The sequence below is a fragment of the Platalea leucorodia genome (genome assembly GCF_965183815.1).
Source record: "Platalea leucorodia genome assembly, chromosome: 5".
NCBI lineage: Eukaryota > Metazoa > Chordata > Aves > Pelecaniformes > Threskiornithidae > Platalea > Platalea leucorodia.
In genome coordinates, this window is record NC_138827.1 from 53389305 (window position 1) to 53416742 (window position 27438).

Sequence of the window (27438 nt, forward strand, 5' to 3'; positions counted from 1 at the left end):
TGTTTTGTTTGTTTTGTTTTGTTTTTTTACTGTTAAACAGCCTACAAAGCAAACCAGCTTTTTCCTTAGTAATTATCTTAAAGGCATAAACCATAACTATTATTTCATTATTTTATTCTCACTAAAAATCCAGAAGAGGATGAGGGGAGGAATTAGTTGAATCTAAGAAATGAGCAGATTTTAAATAACATCTGCACTGGATGAGATTTTTGGTTGCACTGAGACTTTTGCAACCAACCAGGAATAACCATTGTGGGTGAAACAGAAGGAGTTGCAAAGTGCTTTTATTCTAGCAGGATTTATGGCTCACATGGTTTCAGCTTTCTCTCCCTTCGCCTTTTCATTCAAGACCGCATAGTCTCCTGCCACCCTGCTATGCTTTGTTGTCTTCAGGCATCGTTCTCCTTCCTGCAGATAGGCTTTTTGAAGCTTGCTCTCCTCTTTTGCTCAGTATTGGGTTCTGGTCTGAATTGCTTTAAGACTCATAGAAGCGTAAAACATTCACAGACTTGGGGGTTCGAGTTGTAAACTTGCAAACTCCTCAAGGTCTAATGTCATTTTTTTATTGGTTTGTCAAGCTTGGAGACAGACTTTTTTTCTAGTTTGAGAAAAGTTCTTCAAGAAACATGGGGAAAACTCACTTTGGCTAGCCTTGAGGTTTCCTGGTTTTTGGTTTTTCTAGTAAGCACGTGTGTGCATTAAACACAGTCATTCTGTTCTTGTATATGCACAAAAATTTTCACACGGAACTTAGGAATTTGCATTACACTTGCATAATGGAGGGAATAAAAACTCACCTTCAGCACTGGAGAAACCTGGGTGATGGCAGAATTTGCAGCAGCACTAAGAAATTCAAAATCGGGAGGCTCCTGCCGTTTCTGTTGACCTTTTTCCTCTTGCCTTGTAATCACTAGATCATTCGACACCAGCCAGCCAGTCTCCTCACTCCTCCAACCCCAGCAGCTTGCCAAGCTCCCCTCCAACCCATAACCACAATTCTGTTCCTTTCTCCAACTTTGGACCTATTGGGACTCCAGACAACAGAGACAGGAGAGTCGCAGACCGCTGGAAAACAGATAAGCCAGGCAAGTGCTGGGTTCCAGGCTTGTGTGAAGCCAGCTGATGGTGTGTGTTTTTGCAGTGGTTTTGCTACGTTCCTTTGAACTTTTCTTCCTCCTGTTTTAGCAATGGGAGGGTTTGGTCTGGACTATCTCCCAGCAACATCGTCGTCTTCGGAGAGCAGCTGGCACCAGTCCAGCGCTCCCAGTGGCACCTGGGCAGCCCAAGGCCCTCCCACGATGGAGGACTCCTCAGCTGTGCTTATGGAGAGCCTGAAGGTATGTCTGACTGAAACTGTGCTCAGGAATGGGTGCTTGTCTATGGGGCCAGAAGACCCGGTGATGGGCGTTAGCCTGTTGCAAGTGTCAGAGTTCAGTGTCAGAAACCGAAGGTTTTTCCTGCAGATTCGCTTATGCAGGCAATGTGGGAGGTGGGACCAGTGCTGGAAGATGTCATGGTTTTCCAGTTCTTGCTGTTCTAGAATATTTTGCGGAACAAGACCAGGCTGGCAGAACTGGAAGGAATTACAACATTTGCTTTGACTAGTCTAAAATTAGTAATCGTTAATGTGGGATGAATTTTTATGGTAATGAGGATTCTGGAGGAGGATAAGCTTCTTCCAGGGAGCCTCTCTTTAGAAGGCCTTCTTTGAAGTCTGGATAACTTTCATGATAAGCCAGGTATGAGTGATAAAGAGAAGAGGGAGAATATAGAAAACTGTCTCCACTTTCTCATCTGTAAGAGAGGGGCTGTCTAACGCAAAGAGATGCTAGTGTTGGCTGTTTGTTTGTAGTCCATCTGGTCCAGTTCCATGATGCACCCTGGACCCTCAGCCCTGGAGCAGCTGTTAATGCAGCAGAAGCAGAAGCAGCAACGCGGACAAGGCACCATGAACCCGCCTCATTGAGACAGAGGTGGCAACCCTTGCAAACGAAGGCTCCATAAACCATGGCATGTTGGGTTTGCAGGACTGGCCCACACAGTCCTGTGCAGGTGGCAGCCCTCTCTTCTGTTCCTTGCTGTCAGGAGGGCGTAAGTGCTCCACCAAACCACTGAGTGTGCACAAAACGTCTGCAGTGCAAGAAAACAACATCAGGAACTCTCCCATCCCTGGGCCCTCTGGAGGGAGAGAGGAACTGCTGTTTGGCTCACTCAGTAACCCGATATCACCGCCTCTCACCTTCTCCATCGTGCATGTCCCCAGCCACATGGGAAGTAAAAGCTGAGAATGAAGGGCAGATGGGAGAAGCCAATGAGAACTTCTCAATCCTTTTCCTCTCTTTGGGGAGATAAAATAGGAATCCATTAATGATTGCTTTGCTGACTGAGAATGTAGTTGAAATTACTCCTAAACATCTTTATTACTATCTCAGTAGTAAGATCACACTGAATTCTTCCGTACACAGACGTGCTTCGTAGTCAGTGTGTAGCAATGAAAGCCCCAGTTGCTGCTCCGGTCAGAGGTGGTTGGTGGCGAGGTGGGGCTCTATCTCCTGGGCTAGCGAAGGAGTTTCATGAAGGAGAGTCTGGCACTTGATACCACTTCACCTTTCACCCAAAGGCTTTGGCCAGCCCACGGGTGGGTTAGAGACTCCAGCATGAAATGCCCTCCTCTCAGTAGGTGTTTGAGCTATAATCGGTGACGTGGGGCATTGCAGCACTCTGCTGGACAAGCAAGTTAACTGCTATGGGGTTTTAAATTAATGTTTGATTCCTGTACATTTTACTGTAGCATAGTGGCTACCCCCACAAAGGGTAGGCTAGTCTGTGCATTCACAGCCTGACTCATTTTAATAGGTAGGTAGAAAGCTTTCAATGGTTTTTGTTTGTTTTTTTTTTTTTTCCTTTCTCTCTCCATCCTCCCATCTTCGCTGGACGCTAGTAGTTTCATTACCAACGTGCAACATCTCGCAGAAAATAATCAGGGGTCCAGCAGGGCTGCGTAAAGCCGACAGTCGGCCTGGACAGTGCGGAGTGTACGCACCCCCGCAGGCACACATCAGCTCTGCAGAAACCCGTCCCCCCCTGCGCCCCCTGCCCCCAGCTGCAGCCCCAAGCTTTCAGTTCCAGAATGAAATTCAAGGCAACCTTGGACACACGTGTGTAACCCACACACGGAAGAAAGCATAGTGCTGTTCGTAGATGAAAAGGTGCAGAAGGGAAAAGGAAAACGTTTTATTTGCTATTTATTAGGGGGAAGGAAGACTGGAAGCTTCGTTAAAGAAAGGACAGCATTTTTGTTAGGTTTCCCAGGGAAGTTACGGAAACAATCTCAATGTCCATTTGCTGTGTTTAGCAGTAGGGGTTTGTGTGATGATTCAGGATCTCTGAGCTGGAAGTCAGCTGCAGAGCAAAGCACATGCAGGAGCCGAAGTGACACTGGAGTCTGGGCAGCCCCAAAGAATACAAAAAGGGAAGACGGAGGAGACACGATACCTCTCCGGGGGGTATGAGCAGCACCCCCACGATCTCCACCTTAGCAACATCACTGTTCTTTGTTGCATTTTGAAGCTGTATTTCCTTTAAAGAGTCCAAAAAGTGAAGTTCCCACCCAGTGGTAATATGAACCAAACCCCTCTGTACTTCCCTCCAGCCCTCCCGGTTTGTGTATCGAGCTGCGCACCCAGGCAGCTGCGACATTCCAGTGTTTGAACCGTCACTGACTCTTGCACCCTAGACGAGCTAACCAGGTTCGCCATCTCACTCCCGGCAGTGCCAGGGTCCCAGCCACACCGTTCCACTTGTGCATGAGCATCCGGCCTCGGGAATGCATCCGACTCTCGGCTGGGACTCCCCTCCCGCCCTCTGATGCCTGGGGGAGCGAGGGAAGGGGCCCCCAACAGAAACTGGTTTGTGTCGTAAGCTTTTTTTGTGTTTTTTGTCTGTCTGTGCAAGAACTGCAGCTGCTGAAATCAGCTTTGCCTTTAATTAAACCATGTTCTCTCCATCCAGGTCTGTGTGTAGCATTTATTTCCTGTATAACTTGGCTACAGGCTTTTAAAAATGCGTTATTTTTCTGAAGAAGTCAGAAGAAGGTTTGAAGTTGATTTTTTCTTATTTGAAAGAGAACTAAATAAATTGCAGAGACTCTGGCTTGGGCTCAGTGCAGATAATTGCATCATGGTTTTGTGCTGCCTGTGTGCAATGCGTTTTACGTACCGAACCAAAAATCTGGGATGGGAGTAGCTTGCAAAGCTCTTCTTCAGTTGCAGGCTGAACCCAGTAGAGCACAGGCAGTGGGAGCTGGAGGACACAGATCCTTCTGCTGTTGACCTGCCTACAGATCGGGACGTTGGCTCTTTGCAGCCAGTTTTTAAACAGCATACTTCCAAATGTGTCAAAGGAAGCTACAGAGATGTTCTGTTTTTGAAATGAGAGGCTTTCATTGTATCCAGGCAACTCCTCAGAATAAGTTCCTTTAAAAATAAATACGATATTTAGGTTATTGGGACAGTGGGGCTATCCAGAACTTGTGTGATAGGATCCGAAGTGGGGAAACTGCTGCCCTTAGCACCTTCAAAGCAAAGCGCTCCCAATGCTGTAGGTGGCTGGCTGTATCTACAGCTTGCATGTTTTGAGGATGGGGCAGCGCAGATAATTTTATAATGCCAGAAGGACTGGCTGTCAGCAGCTGGGGAAGGTGAAATACTGTGAAAGTAGTGCCAAGGGCAGAGGGGGGCAAACCTCTTGGATAGGGAAGAGGGCATCGAAGTTGTATAGGCTTTTATAAAGGGGACAACTTTGCTGCTGTATGACCTGCTGAGGCTCCAGGCAGTGTCCTTCTAAGTTACTGTCTCTTCTGACTGCTGAGAAAAAGCTTTGAGGTATGACTCCCAAAGGTGCACAAAATGTTTATACTTTGGGGGTGGGGTGGGTAAAGTCACTGTGGTTTTGAAGTGAATTGTCAGTTGGAGCAGGGTGAGGCTGCACGGTATCTCTTGTTTAAGCTCTTGGCGTTGGCAGTGATGTTTTAAGGAAGCAAATGCTGTTGGAAGTTCAGCCTTTCCTGGTCTGGAGCTTCTTGAATGCCAGTTCCTCTTCTGGCTGTGTTGGCAGGGCTGTAAATGCAAGGAGCACCACCTTCTCAGGGGTTTTCCCAGCTGCTGGCATGTCTGTAGAAAAGCTTTGTTAAGGGTAGGGCAGGTGGGACAGAGCAAGGCTCTTGGTAAGCACAGTTTTTAGGACTAAATGTACTCCTAACAGGAAGACAATTAGCAACTTTTTAATAAGTACCTGTTTTAGAGAACAATGCAAAAAGTAAAATAAAAACCAAAGCTTTTAATACAAGCAGCAATAATATTTAAAGTTCATTTTCAGATGCAGTGATTAATATGGAAACTTCTTAATTGCAACAGTTGAATTCTTAATTTCTTTCCACATCCATGACTTTAAGCTCTTCTGAAATCACATCTCCGGGTCTTTAGTGTTAGACTTTTGAACGAAAGCAGATGGGAAGATGCCTATCTTCCCATTGCACTGGCCTTCTAACCAGTCTTCATTCACTGGAAGATAAAATCGACACAGTTTTTGTCACCCTGGGGATATACAGGAGCATAATAACCTCCGCGTGCTACAGACGGGCCCAACGTCACCATTTCAGGGTTTTCTGCTGGTAAACCTTTTAGCTGTGCTAAAGCCTGGTAGAGAGAGGAATGTGGAGGAAAGGGGCTGAGGAGGAACGAGGTAGAGAGCAAAGCCGTAAGGTAAGAACGAACGCATTGCCAAATGAAGGTGGGAAAAGTAGATCAAAGCAGAGACCAAGGGGCTTAGAAACTGCCTTGAATAGAAGACAACCAAAGTGAGCATGGAGAGCAAGGAAATGATCTCAGACAGGCTGTCCTCTTCAAGATGCCAACTAAAGTGTATTTTCATCTGCTGTTCCATGTTCATATAAAAAAAAAAAAAACAAAACAAAAAAAAAAAACAAAAAAAAAAAAACAAAAGCCTCTGCTACCCTGGGTTGAGTAAAGGTTCGGTGCTCTGAAAGCTCTTGCTGTGAGGAACCAAATGAGGTGAGAACCAGCTTCTTAATGGGAAATATTTAGCACAGCAGTGAAGGTTGGAGTAGGATTGGGGGGGAGGGGGAGGAGGGGAGGAGTCATCAATGTTGCATGGTGCAAAAACTCGCCTCTACAGCGGTGGAGGGGGGACTATGATCGCTTGCGTACCGCTGCCAAAGCCTGCCAGCCGGCATGAATTAGTGATAGAGCTACATATAGCAAAGTATCAGAATTTGTCCTCCTTCCTGTGTGTTCTGCACGGACTTGAAAGGATCCAGCTCAAAAACATGTACTACATCTTGCTGAGATTTAGTCTGTATTTAAGCCTCAATTCTTGTAGAAACACTAATAAAGACTAATATTAAAGAGGATTGAGGCTAATGCAAGATTGTACCCTGAAAAAGAAAAGCAGCCAGAAAAAGGTGCCAGGTGAGGGGAATGGGAGTAAGAGCATTCTCCCATTGCGGGGGTGGCAGCCAAAATGAGGCATCTCCTTTCAAAAATAAACTGCGATCAGTAAAGTTAAACACAGCTCGAGTGAAACTTTCCCATCTTGAAACTGTTTGGGGAAGGAGGTGGCAGAAACAAGGGTGTGATGAAAATATGTTGGAAGAAGTGTGTATAACACCGGGACTTGGGTGGGAAGCCCATGGTAGAGCTGGAGGAGCTCTGCCTGTGCTACAGCACACAAGGCAGTTGCGGTGGAAGAAGGCACTTGTGGAAAGCAGTCTTGCAGATGTTGGGTCCTGCTTGTCTTGTGGCTCCAGAGAATTGGCTAGTAAGCCTGTGGTTAGTCAGGAGCATGTACAGCAGAGGCTGGAAACACTGTAGTAGGTTGGACTTTTTTTTTTTTTTTTTTTTGTCCTTCATGGGGATGGAGTGAATTTGCCCTTTGAATCCAGAAACTGGAGGCTCAGTGATGCAGCTCTTAGCGATGCAAAGGAAAGCAACTCTCGTATGTGTCCTTAGGTTGTCCTTTCCCCTGGCTTCCACCTGCCACCTCATGCTCATCCAATCTCTGCAAGCTTCTTTTCCAACCTGTCTTGTAAAGTGTTTGCATCAAGGCAAGCTTTCTTGGAGTGCCCTGTGGCAGAAATCTGAGTAGCCTATTTTCTGTCTAAAGGTGGCAAACTGCAACTTGCAGGAGGAGAAGTTTGCTATCGGTGAAGGCTGCCTGAGCCAGGCTGTTACTCTGCAGGTCCCCAGCACGAAGCAGTTTGCTCTGGAGGACAGGAGGATTTGGGGAAAGAGATCAAAGTCCCTATGAAGCTTGTAGGCTCCACTGAAGAACATGCATCCAGTGTCTGACCAAATACCTGAGAGTTTTTGGCCTGACTGGCAGATGTTGGGAACCTACAGCTTCCACTGAACTGTGCAGCAACTGCTGCAGGCACTCAGCATCTCAGGGTCAGGCCCGTGTTCTCACCAGAGCTGGGAGGTCCCTCCCTCCCCTGTCGCAGAAGCAGCACAATTACCTTTGGATAAAACAAGTATCACATCTCCTGCCTGAAACTCCAGGTCTTCAGGCTGGGTGGCTTCATAATTGTACTGCGCTACAACTTGGGTTGGTCCTGTCTCCTCCAGCGTTGCCTCCTGTGGCGACTCCTCTGGTTTACTGTCCAGTAAAAACCCCTCTCCCTAGGGCAGGAAATAAGCTGGTAAGGACACCTTTTGGCATCTCCTTTTTCTTTGTACCAGGGTAAGAGAGAAGCTCTGCTTCTCCTCTTTGCCTGCTCTTTGCTCCTCTGCCTTTCAAGAGGTCGCTGGCTTGCTCTGAAAGCCACAATCCTGCGCTCATCGCAAGGAAAGCAAAGGCAACCTCTGCTTAGGTTCGTTGCTGGGAGCGGGCAGAAGAGGTGGCCACCACCGCTAGCTGTCACTGACCTCCGTGATGTCGCACCAAACTGTCAGACAGTTGTCCTTGCTCTGGCTCCAAGCCGACTTCAGGTTCTCCGTGCTCAGAGTCGCCAGCTCCTGGCTCTCCGCAGGCCTGTACCTGGGCACACGGAGGACATGGGGTAAGGGTGGGAGCCATGAAAACACGGCTCCTGCTGCCTGCAGCGGGCAGCACCTCACCTCAGCTTTGTGTGTGCAGGCTGGAACTCCAGTTTCTTGCAAACCAGGTCCAGGAGCTCTGTGTAGGAGAGACCTGGCTCAACTTGCAGAGCGACCGTATATTTGTAATGCACCTTGAGGATGTAGGGGCTGGAGAGGGCTGCTTCGGCCTCCTGTGGGCAGTAAACTGGATGTGAGAGCTTGTGTAACTTGGCGAGAGCAGGGAGAGGGACCAGGACATGGAAACTGCGGTTGCCTGAGTCAAATCTGAGCTGCGGGGCATCAGCTGGCTGCTGGTCAGGGAGACATCTCTGCCAGCATGTGCAGCCTTTGGCACTTCCCTCGGGGCGGGTCAGCAGTTGTGCCACCCAAGCTATGGTTGGACGTGTGGCTGGTTGGTAGCCCTGGGCTTGTCCCAGGAGAGAGCACAGTAATAAATTACGCACTTAGCAGCCAAATTGTGGCTTTTGAGTGACCAAATTCGAGGTGTGTCCACTCCCCAACCCCCTTATTCTTTTTTTGAGTTGGGATTGTCATGTTTTCCCATCTCTCTCCCCAGCGTGACCTTCTGATGCACTGACCCTGCCCAGGAGCATGTGCGTTACAGCCAACCTCTCTCCTGTTTCTCCCTTCTCAAGTGCCACAAGTTGTACAAGGGCTCTGCCAACAACCACAGGTCCAGTGGGGAGCGGACCTGCAGGAGACCTTCCAAAAAGGAGCCCTAGTCACCCAGCTGGGTCCTGATGACCTGCTGGCCCCTAGGCCTGTCGTCATGCTTTGGAGGTGCTCCTGAATGATAAAAACCTGAAACACTTCCAGCGCCATGGTGCTTGCCAGGCACGCCAGCACCTTTCAATGTGCAATAAATGTGGGTTTGTAACATGGACCTCAGGATCTGCGTTCACGAGATGTTACCTTGGCTGCTTCTCTCGGCTGTGTCACAGTAGCAGGAGCGTAGTCTGTGGAGGGAGAAAGAGATGGCTCAGCAAGTGGGACAGGGTAAGCATTGCTGCTCTGCACCTAAATATGCATTGAGATCTCCTGCAGCCCTTCTCCTCGACACCCATCATTATCTGCAGCAACAGCAACCAATCCTGGAAACGGTGGTGGTCTCTTGAATGGATGCAGCATCAGCTGCGATGGGGTTCATCCATAAGATTTAGACATAACCACCAAGCAGAGGTTTGGGCTCTGTGCCTTCCCTCTTACAGGGACAGGAGCTTTAGGGGTGAGATGTCTTTCCTGAGTGGATTTAAAAAAAAGAAAAATTAAATACAGGAGCTGCTGGGTTTAGTGTCTGCTCTTCTGATCTCCCCAGGTCCACACTGAAAACTGGAGGCAATCCTTGTCCTTCACTGGGGTTGTAAAGCTAAATTCAGACCTCCAGGTAGGGTGATTTGATGCAGGTTTGTTGAAGTCCTTTCACAAGGATCTGCTCTACATTTTGCCAGTGCTTTGACACGACTGTGCTCGTTATGGGAGGAGACAGAGCTATGCTCTTGAATGCGGTCCCACTGCTAGATCTGCAATGGCTTTTGGTGCCATAAAGATGCACCTTGAGTTTGTTGGGTCCCTGAGATGTTTGCCCGTAACTCCCATGAGCCACAGCCATCTTCTCTATCAACTTTACCACTGGACCGCCTATGAGGCTGCTCTGCTTGGGACATGAGCCCTGTCCTGTCATTAGTAGGCTTTTGGTCCACCTTTCCCCACCATCGACTGGCTCAGACCCACCTCAGAGCAGGGGGCTTGTCAATTGCTTGTCCACATATTCTAATTTTTTTGGGGAGGTTGGCTGTCGAAAGCCAGAGTAAACTGCAGCAGGTTAACACCTGTGCAGTACAGTCTCTGCACAGTGATATTTTCTACCCTGGATGGGTTTTTCCTGTGGCAGTGTGGAGTTCGCAGGCTCCTACCTCCAAGCACGGTGTGACGTTTTCTAGAGAGGGCAACTCACAGTGCTTCCTCCCAGCTCTTTGTTTCAGCTTGCTGAAACACATGCGCTCCCCAGCTTTAAACCGCAATTTTGAACCATGCACCTGAGCACTCCTGCAGCAGCGTGACTGTGGCTGGCAGCGCCCTGTTTTGACTTCCCAGCATCCTGAACCTGCTGTGCTGGGGGCAGTGTGGTGGCCCTGGTGCTACCATCCCTGCCCCAGGCCTGGGACACTGGGTAGCACTGGACAGGAATCCCCTTCCCAGGGCAACCCCAGCTCCTTCAAACCTAGCCCAGCTCACAGCAGCACTAAAACCATCGTGGGTGCCCTGCTCTAAGGACAAGCCTGTCAGGAACCTTCTACTCCAAGACTTGGACAAGCTGGGTCACTTGCCCTGTTCCTATCCCCGGGCCCTTTTTCCCATTAGTCACTGTGCTAATTAAGAGCACGGAGGGCCCTGCTTTCCTCAGGGACCCACATGCTCTATTTTACTCCATCCTCGGCACTGCAGTTGCCATCTCTGCCTCCTGCTTTAATGCCTCTCCATCCTTGACTGCAAACAGGCCCGGGAATGGGATGGAGATGAACCCCCAGCTCTGGCCTCAAAGTGTGAGGACATGGCACTGAGGAGACTGTCTCAAACCTGCTGCTGGGGTTTTGCCCCTAAAGCACCCCCCTCCCTTCAGCTCCCCTCACTGACCTGGTGCTGGCCGCCGTGGCTTCTCTGGAGCGGGGGAGCTGGGTGGCTCTGGGATCTCGGCTTCAAGAGGGATTTCTTCCTGTGCCGGATGGAAAGAAGGTAGTGCTGTCAATCCCGCCCTTCCTAAGGGAGCTGGGGTGCTGCTGCCTTGTGGAGCTCCCCCTCCAACCCACTGTTTTCCCAAGGTCTGTTTGGGGTCTTGAAGTGGGGAGGGGTGACTTTGCTACCCCTTCACCTCCCTGGCATTGCCAACCACCACCCAGAGGGCCATCAACACAACATCTGCCCAGATTTTGCAGGTCTCTGAGCTCATGTTAAGGTGACCATGATCCGGAAGAACCAACCCCAGCATTACGAGGGGGAGGGATTTGCAGGTACGGGTCCTGCTGGAAGGCCCAGAATAGGTGGTGGGTGAACATGTGGGCATCTGCCCTCCCCAGGACACCATCTCCTCCTGGGCCTCCTCACCTGGATGTGCAGCTTGTTCTGGAGCTCCACAGGCTCGAGGTAGTTGCAGGGGACGATCCCTTTCTGTGGAGGAAAGACAAACAAGTGGGGATTCTGTGGCAAGGAGGCAACCTGCTGCTGGAGGACGCAGCTGAGCGTGTCCTTGCCCTGCCCTGAATCCAGGAGAGTCCCTGAGGCTTGAAGGTTAGCTGCTGCAGGTTGGGTGGGTTTCACTGAACCCTGTGGCCTAAGCCAGGGTGGACATAAGGGACTTAAGTCAGAAGCTCGTGTAGTTGCTGACGGCAAGGCTTTGCTCTCCAAGTCCTCTGCAGAACCTCACAGTGTCCGCCCCCTCCTGCCAAGCACGCCCCTGGTACCTTTCCATTGAACATCACTGTAGCCCAGTTGTCCTTCTCTTTCTTCAGGACAAAGACAATGTTTCCCGGCAGGACCTGCAGCTCCTCGGCGGTCTCAGGGATGAACTCGTACAGGACGCGGTGCGGCTGCCCTTCGAGGGCCCTGGGTGCGGGAGCAGCAGCCGGGTCAGGAAGGTGGGCGACATTGTTGTTTTACTTTGTAGGGGAAACCCAGACCTCTGTCTCCTTGTTTCTACGGTCCCTTCCCTGCCTCTCCTGAGTTTTGGGTGCCAGCTGGATGCTCAGCTGCAATGGTGCCAGGCTGCACAGGTTAGCAGCATTGTCCATCCTTCATCCAACTTACCTGAGGATTTCTGGGGTCTTGGGCCTGGGGGGAGGACCAGAGGCCTGCCAACAAGAATACAAAAAGAAAATTATCAGTAATCTGGAGGATTTCAATTGCTTTGCAGAAATGTCCTGCAGCCTTCTACCACACCTGCCATCACCCCTACACACTTTCTTCCTCCCCGTGCTGGTGTCAGGTCAGACAATTTGAACCTAAAGGGAGTCTTGCTGCTTTTCAGCCAGCTGTGTTAGGTTTTTAGCTCTCTGCCAGCCTGATGCGTAAAGCAACTGTCTTTTGTGCCGTGAGGAATATCACTGGCTTTGCTCCTTCAAACAAGCAGTTCCTAAATTCTTCCACCTGCAGTTGTTTTTCAGAGGCAGAATCCTGTTTTCATTCGTGATTTTGGTTTCAGCTCACAGAGGGCTGAGAGTATGGATTTGAGATCAGCTGGTTTAAGCAGTAAGTTGTGCTTCCATGTATCTTCCCATTATTGCGCTTGTAAAATCCCCACTGCCGTCATCATGCTTTATGGTCTCTCCTGCCTAAGTAATTTGAAGTCTCCGGTGGATTTATCAGCCCTCTGAAGAAGCTACTTGAAGTAGTGCTGACTCCTGCAGTGAGGTGTCAATGCTTGGCTGCATTGAGAAGAGCATGTTTTATCTTGCATAACGGTGCTGTAGGCTGCAGCAGCTGCCCTTCCCTGGATCCTCTGGAAAAGCTCCTGTAAAAACTCTCGGGCGCCTTTAGAGATGGAAAGATGCTGCTACATCATCAGGAAAATGGCAATGAAAATGTGAAGGGCTTTGGGAACTGGGAGGAGGATGGGGAATGAAAGCAAAACTGCTCTTGCTTCTCTGATGGCTTGAGCTGAGACAGATGAACCCCATGACTTTTATGGGGAGGGTCTGAGACCGCTCCCTGCTGAAAGCCTTTGCCCACAGCAACGTTGGGGGCAGAGGATGTGCTGCTAGGCCGCTACTTCCCTGTTCAGGGAACCAGGTTAACCCCAGCCACAAACGTATGTGGGTTTGGGCTGCTCTCTCTGATGATGGAGAGAGCAGCTGATATGTGGGGGCAGTGTCCGCCTCCTCCTCGCGGCAGTAGCAGAAAGTTCATGGTGGTGATGCTGCTGTTTGCTCCCCACTATAAGCCAGAGCCCTCGGGACGCTGTGGGATGATACCCATCCCCACGTCCTCCTGAACTTTTGCCAACTTTTGTTCATCGGTGGTGCCTTACCTGTGGCTGGAGTGGAGCAAATCCTGAGAAATCATCCTTGTCCACCACGGATGCCACCACCTGGAGCCAAAGACAGACAGGTGCTTCTGGCACCAAAACTCACCTCTCAGCTGTGGCAAGGTCTCAGCTCTTAGCCTCACCATTACTGCAGTTAGAGTCATTATAACCTAAAGTTTCCCTTTATATTTTAATCACAAATGTTTAAGGGAGTCAAAGAGTCCAGCTCAAGCCCTTACCTCCTATAGGCAACTTTAAACATCGTTTAGAAAGTTCATAAATGTTTGTGTGCATGTTTCTGGGGATCCCCTGACACCTGAGGAGCTGCTTGGCTCTCGGTCATCTGATTCTCCAGTGCCCACACAGCCGATGGGTTGCTTTCCAGTGGAGCGCTGCCTCCCAGGACCGGAGCCCAAGGGCGATATCCCAGTGCTTGGATTTTGCAAACTTATGGGAGAAACGCTTGCTCGCTTATCTGAGCTGAAAAGCCCCTTTCAAACGGAGGAGGGGGAGAACTGTAGGTCAGTTGTGGGTGTCAGATTTTAAATAGCTGCCTTTTTTTTTTTTTTTAAATTTTTTCCTTCCCTGAACAAAATCTTGGCTCAAGTTGAAGCTCCAGTGGGACCTTTCCAGCTTGTTGCTGACTGACTATCCCTCATGTCTTGCTAAGGAGAGAAACTGAAAATAAGCCATGCTCTGCAGAAACGTGCTTTTAGCTCCTCTATTCCTGCAGACTCCCTGCTTCCCACAAGACCCCTACGTGCCATCCCTCCCTCCACACCTGGGGAGATCCCTGAGGCCCAAACTGGCTCCATGTCTCTGGCTGTCCACCAGGCAGCAGATGGCAGCTCAGAGGGGTGGTGAGCAGGTGATCAGCAGGTCTCCTCAGTCCACAGGCTTGGCTCGAATAAATAAGGTATTTCTTTCTTACCATAGCCTTTCCCAGATAGTCCTTCTTCTCCAGCTGAGCCACTTGCTTTTCATTTGGTCTAAACAGCTTCCCCACGGGAATGGCCACCAGCTGACAGAGCTTCTGCTTCTGTAGCACAGAGGAGTCATAGCACTCTTCAGAGGTGAGAGCAGGGACTGCTTAATATCCCCTGCCTTCTACCTCTGGGGTTAAGGTCTCACTCCATAAAGTCAAAACACCACCGTGACAGCCTGACCCCAGCCCCGACATGGTCCATTTAATCCAGTCTTCCTGTCCCTGCCTCCCCAGTGACGCAAAGCTCTTCCCACCAACTCGTGTCTCAGTACGACACCCACACTTTGCTCAGCCCACTGTGTTTTTCTCCTGCTCTGCTAAAGCCCTAGCTAAAAGGTGGTTTCTCTGTCACTGGGATTTTTCTCCCTCCTCCCTGTGGGGCTGCTGTGAGCAAACATGGTGGCTGTAAGACCTGCTCCTCATTACCAGGATGGCTTCCATTGCCCTGTCGATCTTGTTGTGTTGGGGCTCACTCTTCATGCTCATGGCCAGTGTCAGGTGCTCCTCAGCTTTCTTCCAGTCCTCCATCGTGGCGTACACCAGCGCAATGTTATAGAGTATCTGCCAGAGGGATGGGAGCAAGGAAATGAGCTCTTAGAGCAGACGGATGCTTGCCAGCAGTGCGGTGAAGTAGAGGACAGCAGGGCTGTGGCAGCGCACAGAGCACTGTACCAGCTTGCTTGCTTTTTTGCAAGGCACGAGGAGAGGTTGGCTGTCTTCTCCTTAGATTTCTTGAGACTGTGAACAACCCTTTTGGATCAAAACTGCTGGTCAAGTCTTTCTCACCTCACAAGCAAAGAGCCTGTACCGCAGCCCCAGGATCTTGTAGTCGATGAGCTGGTTGCCTCGCAGCTGTGCCAGCGCCTCTTTGAAATCCTCGATGGCCTTTTCATGGCTGTGGAGCAGAGGACAAGGGCATTACCACCTCGTGGTGGCACTCTGGCTGCCTGGTACACCTCGCAGACGCCTCTAAGTCTTTACTCAAACGTGTTTGAGTTTAGTTGGGTCTCTCCTATCTCCTCGTAGTGTTTTTGGACACTGCAGGGGGAGGAGAGACACCCCAAGGCTGGTGTTAATCCCAAGACTGCACTGCTGATGAACAGGAGCCTGTTTTACCTCAAGGGGTTGCAGTTTGGCCCCTGGGGTACCAACCCACCTGGGGCTGTCCTCAGCCGAAGGCTGGCATCTCTGCAAGTGGCAAAACCGAAACGTTAAAGCCCTCCACTCACATCTGCCTCTGGTAAAACACAGTCCCTCGCTGGAAATAAGCTACTGCCAGGTGCTTGTCACAGCCAATGCTCCGGGTGAATGCCTGTATGGAGGTGGGAGTGGGGCAAAAAGGGGGTGAAAAAGGAAGACATTTAAAAAAACTGAGGGTGTAGAGCGGTTATACCTATCCTGCTTTAGCCAAGGGGCTTAGGCTGGGCTCTGTGGGCTACATCTCCCTAAAGTGTTGGGCACTGGGGGGTGGAGCCTGTACCAGGCTCCTAATTTTTTTGAGCTGGAACCATCGGCCACTGCTTGCTTGGCAGCTTAGTGCCCTGTGGTCACTTCTGGGATGGAGAAAGCGCAAGCAGCAAGCCGTGCACCTCTTCTGCTGCGTGGCCTCTGATTCACCAAGAAAACAGGTTCAGCAGGAACAGCCCAGGGGTGTCACACTTTATCCCAGCTTTAAAAGGCCCCGAATCCTTCCCTTAGTCAGACTGTGGCCCTTAATGCCTCCCTTTCCCACCGCATCCATGTGTCTGGCAGGTCTGCGTGCAAACTCACTGCTGCCTGCGAGCCGGGTAGTGACTGTAAGGGCTGTACCTTACCTCCTCCGCCTCGGCCAGCTTCCCCAGAACAAGGTGGATGCAGCCGATGTTAAAGCAGATTTTGGCAGGGGGGTTCTGGACAGCTGTGAAGGCATCCAGGGCTGCCCTCCACTCCTTCTTGTCTGCCGCACACACCCCTTCTTGCCAGAGCCGGATCGTCTCTACCAGGGACATGGTGTGGTGGGAGCGGGATGTGGAGTCCTGGGACGCGTCGTGGGTCTCGCCCCTCTCCTCGTCCTTCCTTTCAGCGCTGCTCGGCCTCTCTCTAGCTCCCTTCTGCCTGTACTTCTGCCTTCCCCGCTGCCCGTGTTGCAAACCTGGCAGGAAGTGGCCTCAATCACGTCAGTGAAACGCAGCCCCGGGATGGGGAAGTGGGGCAGAGGCTGCCTCTGCCACAGCGGGTTTCCACGCTGAGCTGCCACGGGTTGTGCACCAGGTCCTCTCCGGCAGCCACTCCTCATCTCTTCGGGTTTTGCCTCTCCGGGTTTTTCATGAAAAGCCATGGATTTTGTCAGCTGGGTGGCTGATCAGGTCAAATTTAGGGTTGCAAAGCCACAGGGCGAGTGCTGCAGCTGAGCCCCTTGTGCCCTCCAAAGCGTGGTCCTTGAGGGAGGTAGTTACTAAATGGTTCCTGCATTTATGCATTCCGCATAAGGTGAATGCAGCATCCAGACACAGGTCGCTGTTCGGCGCAGCTGGGGCTTGCTCCCTGTTGTGGTGTTTGTATGGTCTGTGAAATCAAGCAAGGCAGGATTTGGAAGAAAGAGGTAAATTTTTCTTTTAAACTAGATTTACTTTTTACATTCCTGTCAATCAGTTAACAGAAGACATGCATCCTTCATCTCCTGGCAGGCACAGCTGCCTGCAGCTGGGCTGGGGCTACCCTGCCCACCCAAGCGAGAAGGCAAAGTACAGCCCAAGGCACAGCCTGGGAAACCTTTTGCCCTGCCCGTCCCCCACCACGTTGCCCCAGTGAGGAGCTCTGCTGCTGGGGGAGCGCGGAGCTGCCCAAGGATGGGGCTTTGGGGAGCAGCCGTCGTGCCACGCTGAGCCCCGGCAGCGGTGGTAACTCACGCTCAGCCCAACATCACTTCTGTCAAGGTGTTTTACGGCCAACGTGCGCAACCTGGCTCTGGAGCGCTGCTGGGAGGACAGGGGGATGCTGAGCACGTGGCAGCAGTGAAGGCAGTGACGGCAGGGGTCTGACCTGCTGACTCACGAGCTGGGTGCTCCACACGTGGTTTCTAAGTCGTTTTGGAAGTACTTTGCCTCTGCCACATCTACCAGCGATGCAATGCGTATTTTGTAAGAGCTTAAAATATGTCAGCAAGACTTGGCCCTTGTGCATTTACTCAAACTTCCCCAGCAAATTACATAATGCCAACAACAGGAGGGAGACTGTGGAGGAGACTTTTGTTTGACCTCTGCTCAGGAAGAAGACCAAGCTGCTGAACAGCAAGGACTTGGATTTTAATCAAAAGTAGGACCAAGCACATCCTTGAACCTGGGGCTCCCTTTGGTTCTCCAGTTGTAAGCGTGCCCTCGGCATCCCTCTGCAGCCAGCTGGCTCCTGAGGGCTTCCTACAGGAGCACGGAGGAGACTGATCTCCAGAAAAGCAGAGGGAAATGCAACCAGCTGAAATGATGCTGAAGGAGAGGGGTGGGAATAACAACATGGTGAGCGTGAAAACACCCCTCTGAGACGCCTTTTCTCATTCCTGTGAGGAATGGGAGACCCCATCTAGCAGAAAATGGTCCACCTTATTGTAGGGATAATTTTCTGCTCATTTAATTATTTGAATTGGTGCACTGCTGGGTCAGGTTTATCCCAAAACTGGTACAAGGGGAGCTGGAGGAGGATGCCAGCTCACCCCTGTGACAAGTGTTGGGGTTTTTTTCTTGCGTTTTACAGAAAGATGGGATCTGAGAGATGCAAGAACAGCAAATGTTCACAGCAACTATCCTTCTGCTTGGTTATTTTTAATGTAACATTCAAGCAATTTCAAAGCTGCAATAAACATACCCCTTCTAGTGAAGCTCTTGTTCCCCTTTCTCTTATGGAGCTGATTTAGTAGGCAAATTTGTTTCTTCTACAATAACGTCCAAGAGGAAGTGAGTAACAGAGATGGTGACATCTCCCATGGAAGATTTCTGGAATCCAGCGCAAATGCAGATTGCCAAGAGACAGGTAAGAAATACCTAGAAATAATACCCAAAATCCAGCTAGGGCGCAGCAGTCATTTTTAAGTTTGTACAGCAACAGTATGCAAGAGTTTATCATAATTTCTGGAGAGAAGAGACCCAAAAAAAGACTCATCTGGGCACTAGAAAACATCATTACTCATGAGGAAAGATCAAGGGAATTGATCTTGTTTGGGAGGAGATCTATAACGCAGGAGGAGCGGAGGAGACCGAGCGTGTCCACCTCCTTCCCTGGGAGGCAGGTCTGAGCTCACTCTGCACAGGACCTGATTTTTTGGCTCACTCCCTGCACGGTGGCAGGGAGGGAGGCAGGAGCCCAGAAATTGTTTGGCCAAGTGGCGGATGACTCAGAGCCCCGGGCTCAGCGGGGGCTGCAGCTCCGGGCAGCAGGAGGGCAGCAGTTTCTCTTGGCTGTTACAAAAGCAGGATGTGACTGACAGGGTGCCGTTGCCACACACTCGGGCCAAAGCTGAAGGCAGTGGTGGGAGGTTTGCAAGCGAGGCTTGGAAGTGTTGAGGCTTCCTAGTAGGGCCCTGCAAATGCCGTTCCCCTTCAAGTAGGTCCGATCTGCACACAGAATATTTTTCTTTCTATTGAAGTATTGAAGGCTTCCTTCTAATAATAGGAAGGGAAATGTGTTTTGCAAAATGAAATTGTTTAGGGATTTTCTCGTCTCTGCCCATCTTTCTCCATTTTCTTCTCAGAAACTTGTTGTGCGGTATTATTCAAAGGATTAAAACACCCCCTCTGCTTGGGTGCATGCAAATGGCCACTCTCCTGGGGTGAGTGGGGACGAGTGGGGTTCGGGGCCAGGAGCTGAGGACGGCCTCCACCAGCCCCAACTGCTGCGAGATGGCGCTAGCTGGAGGTGACTCCCATGGTGAGCTCCTCTCCGCTTCACGGGCTGGTCCCATCCCTGGGCTGCACTGCTGGAGGTCTCGTTAAGGCCACGCTGGTGGATTTTGGCTGTGCCGGGAACGCTCGGTGCCCTCTGTCGCGTGCCTGCTGGGGATACCAAGCTCAGGCTCCGCTTTGCCAGCGGGGCGGTGGGAGCGCGTGCCCCCTCCCGCAGAGCTGGTGCCCGAGGATTCGGCGCTGCTCTGGACTCGCTCAGCCGGTGGCAGCCCCCGCAGCATCCAGACACAGGTCGCTGTTTGGCGCGGCTGGGGCTTGCTCCCTGTTGTGGTGTTTGTGTGGTCTGTGAAATCGAGCAAGGCAGCATTTGGAAGAAAGAGGTAAATTTTTCTTTTAAACTAGATTTACTTTTTACCTTCCTGTCAATCAGTTAACAGAAGAGATGCCTTCCTGCAAACCTTGCACTGCTACCCCCACATCAGTGCATGTCTTTTAGCACATCCCTGGATGCAGAGGCAGATGCATACATTTTGTAAATGTTTCTAAATACATCATAGCCCAGCCCAAGGGGCGTCTGGAGAACCTTAAGATCGCCCTTCTTGTTGCCTTCGTTTATCTAATGCCACCTAGAGGTAGCTGACCTGCTTTGACATCAGTTGTTTTGGAAAATATTTTTCACTTGTGTGAGATTACAGCTTTTTATTAATTATTTGTTTTAAATGAGGATCAATTGGTGTCTTAACCAAATTTGGATGAACGGAAGGAAACAGAGAAGCCAAACGCAGTCCTTGGGAGAGCTGTAAGGACAGAGCCGTCGCTGCACGTGGCCAGGAGGGTGAGGCGTATGTATGTCCATATGTATGGTTGAAACCTGGACGTTTTCCGTTGTCTTTGCAGCAAGGCCAGGTCTTCCGCTTTGCATGGCCCGCACCTCCTGTTGTTGTGCCTATGTTCTTCTTCTGAAGTTAAGCAAGAAAAAGCATCCTAGGAAGGAAGGTAGGGAGGGCACCCAACGGTTGAGGGGTAACCATGCCGGTTCCTGTCTGCGTTGAGGCCCCGAGGGCGCTGTGCCCCTTGCGGGGAGCGGGCGGCAGGGCTCTGCTACCCTGCTCAGAAAGGCACGGCCGCTCCAGCTGCCGCGCAGGGCTGCCTGCCCGCGCCTGCCCACGTCCGCAACGCGTGGCAGCTGCGGCTGTGCAGGTCTCGGGCTGTCCTGGGGGAACGGGGGGAGGAGGTGGGATGGAAGGAAAAAAGGTTATTACCGAAGCGGTCGTCTTACTGATTCCTGAGCGAACGCGGCGCACCAGGAACGCTTTGGTTTGAGCTGTCTGAAGGCACTAGCTCTGCCTTTCCAAAGCGACGACTTGGGTAAAGAACAGGAGATGCCCTTCAGATGTCAGAGTGCTCAACACCAGGTTTCCGTATGCTCAGGCCCTTCAGAAGTTCAAGCCGCGTACATGTGCTGATGTAGGCACACACAGTCATCCCAGCCACAGGACAAGCCCAGGACTGTACCTGTGCTTAAATTATTATTAAAACCAACAATTAAATATTTCATCTCTTGGAGCTGGGGCAGGCAGTGAAACAAACAAAAGCCCAACTGTGAAATCAAGAGTTTTGCTCCACAAAACAACCCTACTAGGCCATTACCCTTTTCCTTCTTTTGGTCTTGAGAAAGCATCTAACATCAATGGTTGTGATGAACTCGCTCTCTGGCTATAATTTTAGCATAGGCAGAGACATCTCTAGCAGTCCTGGTTTGGAACATTTCTTTTTGTTTAAATATATCACTGAAATAATCTCAGATTTTCTAGCGGATGAAGCTGCGCACGTATTGCCATTATGTACAGGTACAAATAAAAGCTAGAAAGCAAATCAATCAAGAAAAATAATGGAGAGGAGAAGTTTTAGGGCTTGCTTTTTTACTCTTGTCCATCCTTGAATAGCAGCCTGCTGAAAATAGTTAGTCAAACAGTTAATTTCAAGGCATTTCAGACACCGCGTAAATATTCAGTGACGATTTATTGTCTGGTCTTTATTATTATTACAAAAAAAGCAGATATCAAAAAACAGCAAAGATTTCACAAGTTCCCCAACAGTTTCACACAACTGAACTGCAGTAAAATGGTGAATGTAAAACACATGTATTTCAGTCCTGGCCCTAAACCTTCAACGGTGATCTGTGGTCTGGGATGCCCTGGGCTTTCCTAATTCTTCTTAAAGTACTCCTCTTTATTTTGGAACCCGATTCGCCCACTAGCTAACACACTGTGGCACAATACAACAGGAACGTGAACTGTCTGGTATCCCTTAAGACCCTACAGATCTAGAATACAAAACATGGGAGCTTTGCAAGGATGGCATGGATACCAGTACGCATTTCTCAGATGATTACCCCAGGCAGCCACTTTGTTGTGCTTGACAAAATCAACTCACTTTCAAGTTGCTGAAAGGTGATTTGGTGTGCGAAAGCTGCTTTTTCTTCTTCTCTTCAGGATATTTGCTCCTCAAAATAAAAAGAGTTCACTGGGCTGGGCTCCAGCATAAACGGACCATCAACCTGTTAAATCCTACCATCCAAACTGCATGATGGACAACTTCATCCTGTTGTAACTTTCCTGCCGCGGACCCAGCATTTGACTGATCACAAGGAACCTGAACAGGCCGTGAGATGCGAGGTTAAGGAAAATACTCAGCTCTCTGGAATGATAATCGGGGTCGGAAGGGAGCCTTTGCTTTCTGTCCTATTCACAGCCGTAGGTTCAGAGGTTGACCAAAGGAAACATGGTCCAGTTACCTATATTAATAGCTGCCCCACTTCTCAAATACAGATCTTGCGTCAAAACACTGCTTGGCTAGCGAAAAGAATTAAGACATTGCCCTAGGTCCCTCAGCATTTGTTTGGAAAGTCAGGTCTGGATCTGCCATAATTATACACAAATGCAAATCATCCTAAACATGAAGTTGTATATGTCGCTATACGTGTCACTGAAATGTTCGCGAGTACCAAATATTCCTGTTTGTTAGAAATAAAATTGCACCTTCATAATTTTCCAGAATTTAACAAAAAAAGAGATCACGATATGCATTATTTGTCAGGTATGAAAGAAGCAGCGAGAAGGCAAGCTGAGAGACAGGCGCTGCCCACAGGGCAGCAATGGCATTTGGTTGTTTGGGTTTTGTACCAGCATTTCCCACGCCGTGGATGGCAGACAACCACTCGCTGCTGGATTTAAACCGTTTTCCTGGCAGTCAAAACACGAACAATGGACCCTACTCCTCCAGCAGCCAGGGCCTGAGAAAAGAAACATGGCAATTAACACCAGGTCAAGGTAGCTACGGGCTGAAATGACTGAGCGGAAAGGTTTCCCGGCTGTATTTCAAATGAGCATCTCCCCGCCCTTTACATTAAGAGCGAAACACTAGCACTCAGGGTGCCAGGGAAGAATAACCGCATTCACTTTAAAGACAGCTATTTAACAAGCTTTTATTTCACTGCATAACCAAGTTGCAAATTTTGCTTCCCTCTAGGAAGGAAATTCTACTTCCATCCGCTTGAATCACTGGATTGAACCATTTTGTTTGCCTCCATCTAACATAAAACCAAATTTTAACTGTAGAATCCTTACCCAAGGAATCAGAAGTAGGCACACGAGCTCACAGGACCATACCCTCCTCACAGCGTGAAATACGACATTTCAGTTTTACCAGACAGAAAGGCAGTTCTTACCAGGCTCGGTGAGCCTGCCTTGGACCCAAGAACCTGCTACCATGGATAACCCAGGCAAGAGCACGCCCTATAAACGCACCTTCTCGTGCCACTGCAGCAGCACAGCGCTGCTGTTGTCAGAGGGGCTCTCAAAGCCTTTATAGATGTACTTCATTAGCAGGTCAACACCGTTCTTGTCCAGCGACTGCACTGCCTTCTCAATATCGTTGGCTTTGAAAGAGATGAGGACCTTCAGGACAATACTTTCTGCGCGATCCTGTCAACAAATAAGGAAGGCAGAGAGACATTCGCTCTCGTATAAGGTGCGTTCAAATATTACTCACCTCTCCAACAAACAAAACTAGATTTTTTTAAACAATTCTAAAATCTGCTTGAATAGGGCAGTTTGTGCACAAAGCTTGTGATAATGATGTATAACAGATATATCCTCCCAATGAGAAACAGCATAAAAATTTAATGCGTTTGCCTGCTCTAGGTTTTCTGCCTCTCTGCTTGTGTTTGCAAATCTCCACCTATTAAATGAGGTTAAGGCTAAATAATAAATTTCCATATCGAAACTCAAGGTCTGGCAAATTCCAAAAGAATTATAAGAATTAAGTACTTGACTGGCCTCCCTTGTTACCAGAGCCTTTTCCATGCCTTTGTACTGTTTAATGAGATACAACTATTATATTCCATGGAAATGCCATTGGCTGGCCTGGAAGAGGTGACTGCTGGAAGCCACGTATTTTCAACACAGTCAACTTCAGTCCCAGGTACACAGAATACAAACTGGCAGCATTAATATTTTGCATTAATAACCATTTGCAAGTTGATCTCGATGTCATTTCAGGCCCAGGAATGCGTGTGGCACGATTACAGCGGCAGATTAGCCATGTAATCAGCAAAAAGCAGCTCTTCCTGTTCATCCATCACTGAGGGAGGATGAAAGAAAAAGGTCTTGGGTTTGTTGGACTTTTGAATAATTCCATTATACAAATACTTCAAGCAGCTTCCTTCTTCAAAAATTATGGATGTCAGTTTTCTTTTCAATTTAATATCCCATAGCCGCTTGGCTTAGCGAGACCTCACATGAAGAACTATAAGTAAAAACATTAAAGTTCCATGAGATCAGCTAAAAATGAAGCCAAAGATTAAAATTCAGTCACTCTGCCCTCTTCAATTCCACTGCCTTCAAAGTGTATTCTTAATACATCAATATGGATCTAATGGAAAGAAATCACTAATATGAGGACAAAGCTGTTCAGTCTTTTATACAGCACTATCCGTAACAAACAGCTGGATCTCAAGACCCTGTGCAAACTCTCAGAAAAGGGCTGGCGCTAGGTGAAAAAATCTCCACCAGTGGCCTGGTGAGCAGCATGGAAACGTGCCCGTGGGACTCTCCTCAAGCAGGGAAAACAGCCCTCTGCAGGCACTCACCATCTGGGCAGTTCCATGTCTTATCTGCCTGTTCCTCTCACCACTGCAATCATGAGCCATTCAAGGTTTATTCTGGGGAGATTCAGAAATACATGCATGCAGCAGGCTCCTATATTCTGTCACAGGGGGGAGTGCTTGCGTATTCTGAGGTTTTAACGGCTTAATTTTGATTGGATGCAATAACCATCAGTTCTTCCTTTTTTGTAGGTTCACGGTCTGGCTGTGCTAGCAGAGTTTCCTTAGTTAGAGGTGACTACTGCAGTTGTGGTTCCTTGATTGTTCAGTGCTGACTACATCTATGTGCTGCCAGGTCTGGATCAGGCATGGGCACCCAGTGATGTGTGGAGTTAGCCAGGGCACACAATATACAACCAAGCCACGTAGGAAAACACACAAAACCTGATCTAGCACCAAGTTAAAGGTACGTGGACAGATGATATCCGAGCTACGGTACTTTGAACAAGATTAAAAAGGCAGAGGTCGTGGATGTTTGGACATCAGGGAATATCCTAAAAACCAGCTTTCTTGGCTTCTTCAAAGCACACCTGGCAGGGTGGGTGGGGTAGGGGTTATAGAAACAGGAAAAGATTTTTAATGAGTAACCCATGAGTGAGTTAGTTACTCTTTCACCTTCACTGCCTGGTTCTTTGTGTTGATAGGAGGGTTCTTCAAAGCTGCCTGTAGCGCGGCCATCATGTTCCCTGTGCCAGATGGTTAAGGACCAGACACCAAGTATTTGAAAAGCAACAGAACCAGCTCCAGGACAGCGATACTTGTAGCTGGCTTGTGCATGACTGAAAATACTTAAGGTTCAGTGGATGCAACAATCCCCTCAACAGATAGCACTGATTACAGTGTAAGGTAGCAATTACTAGGCCATTTGAGGAAGGAGCAGCACCAACAAGAAGCTGTACAGTTCCAGTATTGGAGAATACTTCTTAAGCCGTTTGTTGAATGAGGATCCAAGTAAAACAAATTATTCTCCATCACTTCTGCAATTTGTAGCCCTTGAGAACAGGCCTCAGCTCTGCACATCCACCTCCAACAGCTGCCGGGACAGCGACCCAGCAGCCGCCGGTGGGAAGAGCTGGGGAAGCTGGCCGTGGGAGCGGGCACACGGAGCTCTCCTTTCCGCCACAGGAAACCCCCTTCCTCCGCTCCTCTCGCCGCCGCCCCGCAAGACACCTCCCAGATACCGCGGCCCCGGGACACCGCCGCCTCTGCCGTGGGGGGGAGGAAGCAGGGCCTGCTGTCAGCGCCGGGCCCCCTCCTCCTGTCAGCCCCGGGCCCCCTCCTCCTGTCAGCCCCGGGCCCCTTCCTCCTGTCAGCCCCGGGCCCCTTCCTCCTGTCAGCCCCGGGCCCCTTCCTCCTGTCAGCCCCGGGCCCCTTCCTCCTGTCAGCCCCGGGCCCCCGTCAGCCCCTTTCCGCCCTGCTGTCAGGACACGGCCGGGTCGCCCCTCTCCCGTCCCTCGGCGGGAGCGCCGACCACGGACGTTCCCCTAAAAGGCAGCCCCGGCGTCGGCGGACGCCGCGCCCGCTCCCCGCCCGCCCCGCACCCCGCGCCGCGCCCGCTCCCGACGGGACTTGTTCCCGCCCGGCGGCGGAAGGATATTGCCGCAGGCACGAGTCCACCTCGCCCTCATCGGGCCCCGCTTGCCCGTCGCCTCCTTCCTCCTCATCCACGAACTTGTTCTCGTCGTACTCGTCCACATCCACCCGGCGGAACCGCGCCGACGACACCGTGTGCTTCGCCATGGTCGCCCCGCTCCCCGCCGCCGCCCCTGCCGCTGCCACCGCCCCGCGCAGGCGCCCGCCGCCCAGCCGCCCCCGCCCGCCTGCCCGCCCCCGGGGCGCACGCGCCAGCCGGGGCGCACGCGCCAGCCGGGGCGCGCGCGCTGCGCAGGCGCGCCGAGGGGCGGCCGCTCACCCGCCCGCGGCGCGAGGGGGCGCACGAGGGGGAGGAGGGCGTGGAACGGCGCGGGAGGCGAGCTGCCATTGGTCGGCCGCGAGAGGCGCGGTCCCCCGAGGGGGCGGGCGGTCGCCACGGTTACGCGTGCGGGCGTTGCCGGCTGGGCCGTCAGTTACCAGCGTCCGGCCGCGGCTCCAGCCCGGCCGCCGCCGCTGGCCGCCGGCAAGGCGCGGGTGCGCGGTCCGCTGGCAGCCCTCGGCAGCCAGCCCGCCCCGCGGAACCGGGGGCAGCCCACGATGAGCGCGCAGAGCGGACTTTGGTCCTGTTTTCGGACGAGCACGAGAAAGGCAGGGCCTCTCCTTCGTCTCACAGGCCTGTTGGGGCTGGCAGCGGGGGTCAGGCAACGCAGCCCGGTGTAACCTGCGCAGCCCGGTGTAACCTGCGCCCCGGGCTTGGCTCGGAGCTTGGTGACAGCGGAAGCCCAAGCCCAAACACCACTTTGTCGCTACAAGAGTTAAAAAGTAGCATTGGCTTTGTGTTTCTTGGCAAAAGAAAGTAATCACGGCAATGCTACAGCACAGGTGGCTTCTTGCGATCATGTCAGTTCACATTTTATCGGGAAGCGCAGAAGGAGCATGATCTAATTCAAGAAAGCTTTTCTAAAAAAAGCTCCTAGGCACTGTAAAAGTAAGGGATCTGGTGGATTCTAGCACGTTTCCACCTCTATTACGTCACAAGAGACTCAGAAAAACGTTTGAGTTTCCAAGCAGGGTCACCTCTGCTGAAGTGAAGGGTATTTAAGGTCACACTGGGTAGCAGCCTGGTTTTTTTTTTTTTTACTCAGATACATAATAGCTGTGACCACAAAGAGAGTAAAAAAGGAGCAGAAGCACTGACTTCTACCGAGTTAGCCAGTCCGTTTGGTCACCATTGACATTACCTGGGAAGGAAGCCCTGTTTGATGGGAAAAAACATGTTCTTGACTTCAGCTGCCCCATTCTTTAAAACCTTTAGATTAATAGCAAATGTATTGAATCACAAAGTGAAAACACTGCTTGAAATGATAGGATTTTTTTTTTTTTCCCTTTCCAGTTATGCTTGGACTCTGTAGATCTTTGTTATCTATATTATCCTATCGGATATTTCTTATTAATTAGAAAATTACACAGCCTTTTGAGGTTCCTCTTAGTGGAGGGCAGCAGCCCTAGAAAAAAAAAATACATACACACACACACACATCTATGTGTATATAAACCCCCTCATTATTAAGGAAACAGTGGGAAAACTTCGTTCATATATCAGCCTTACCTGTAGAACCACCTTCTTGACAGAGGAGGAATTTAGGCTATGTCATGTGTTCCCCCAAAGTTACCTCAGCTGGGAAGCT

At 50.4% G+C, this 27438-nt stretch overlaps 3 protein-coding genes across 9 annotated transcripts in view; 1 reads left to right on the forward strand and 2 right to left on the reverse strand.

Moving 5' to 3' along the window:
- The window catches only part of SMG7 (SMG7 nonsense mediated mRNA decay factor), a 55077-nt gene extending 51071 nt beyond the window's left edge, over positions 1-4006 (forward strand). For all 7 annotated transcript variants that reach the window (XM_082313117.1, XM_082313112.1, XM_082313116.1 and 4 more), the window contains 3 exons: positions 915-1085; positions 1186-1337; positions 1853-4006. In XM_082313117.1, the coding sequence (XP_082169243.1) occupies positions 915-1085; positions 1186-1337; positions 1853-1966 (437 nt within the window). In that variant the 3' untranslated portion in view covers positions 1967-4006. The remainder of the gene's footprint in view (positions 1-914; positions 1086-1185; positions 1338-1852) is intronic.
- A 1457-nt stretch (positions 4007-5463) lies between these two features.
- Positions 5464-16192, reverse strand: NCF2 (neutrophil cytosolic factor 2; the record flags this gene model as incomplete). Its single annotated transcript, XM_082311426.1, has 15 exons — positions 15934-16192; positions 15349-15431; positions 14906-15014; positions 14546-14680; positions 14066-14173; positions 13138-13197; positions 11919-11962; positions 11576-11717; positions 11220-11282; positions 10752-10830; positions 9030-9073; positions 8136-8287; positions 7944-8055; positions 7535-7697; positions 5464-5561 (listed from the first exon to the last, which is right to left on the reverse strand). Exons 1-15 carry the CDS (start codon positions 16105-16107, stop codon positions 5464-5466), a joined length of 1566 nt encoding a protein of 521 aa, XP_082167552.1. The 5' UTR covers positions 16108-16192.
- A 5273-nt stretch (positions 16193-21465) lies between these two features.
- Positions 21466-25944, reverse strand: ARPC5 (actin related protein 2/3 complex subunit 5). The gene is made up of 4 exons (XM_082312821.1): positions 25754-25944; positions 24773-24844; positions 22800-22976; positions 21466-22285 (listed from the first exon to the last, which is right to left on the reverse strand). Exons 1-4 carry the CDS (start codon positions 25895-25897, stop codon positions 22223-22225), a joined length of 456 nt encoding a protein of 151 aa, XP_082168947.1. The 5' UTR covers positions 25898-25944; the 3' UTR covers positions 21466-22222.
- Between the last annotated feature and the right edge of the window lie 1494 nt (positions 25945-27438).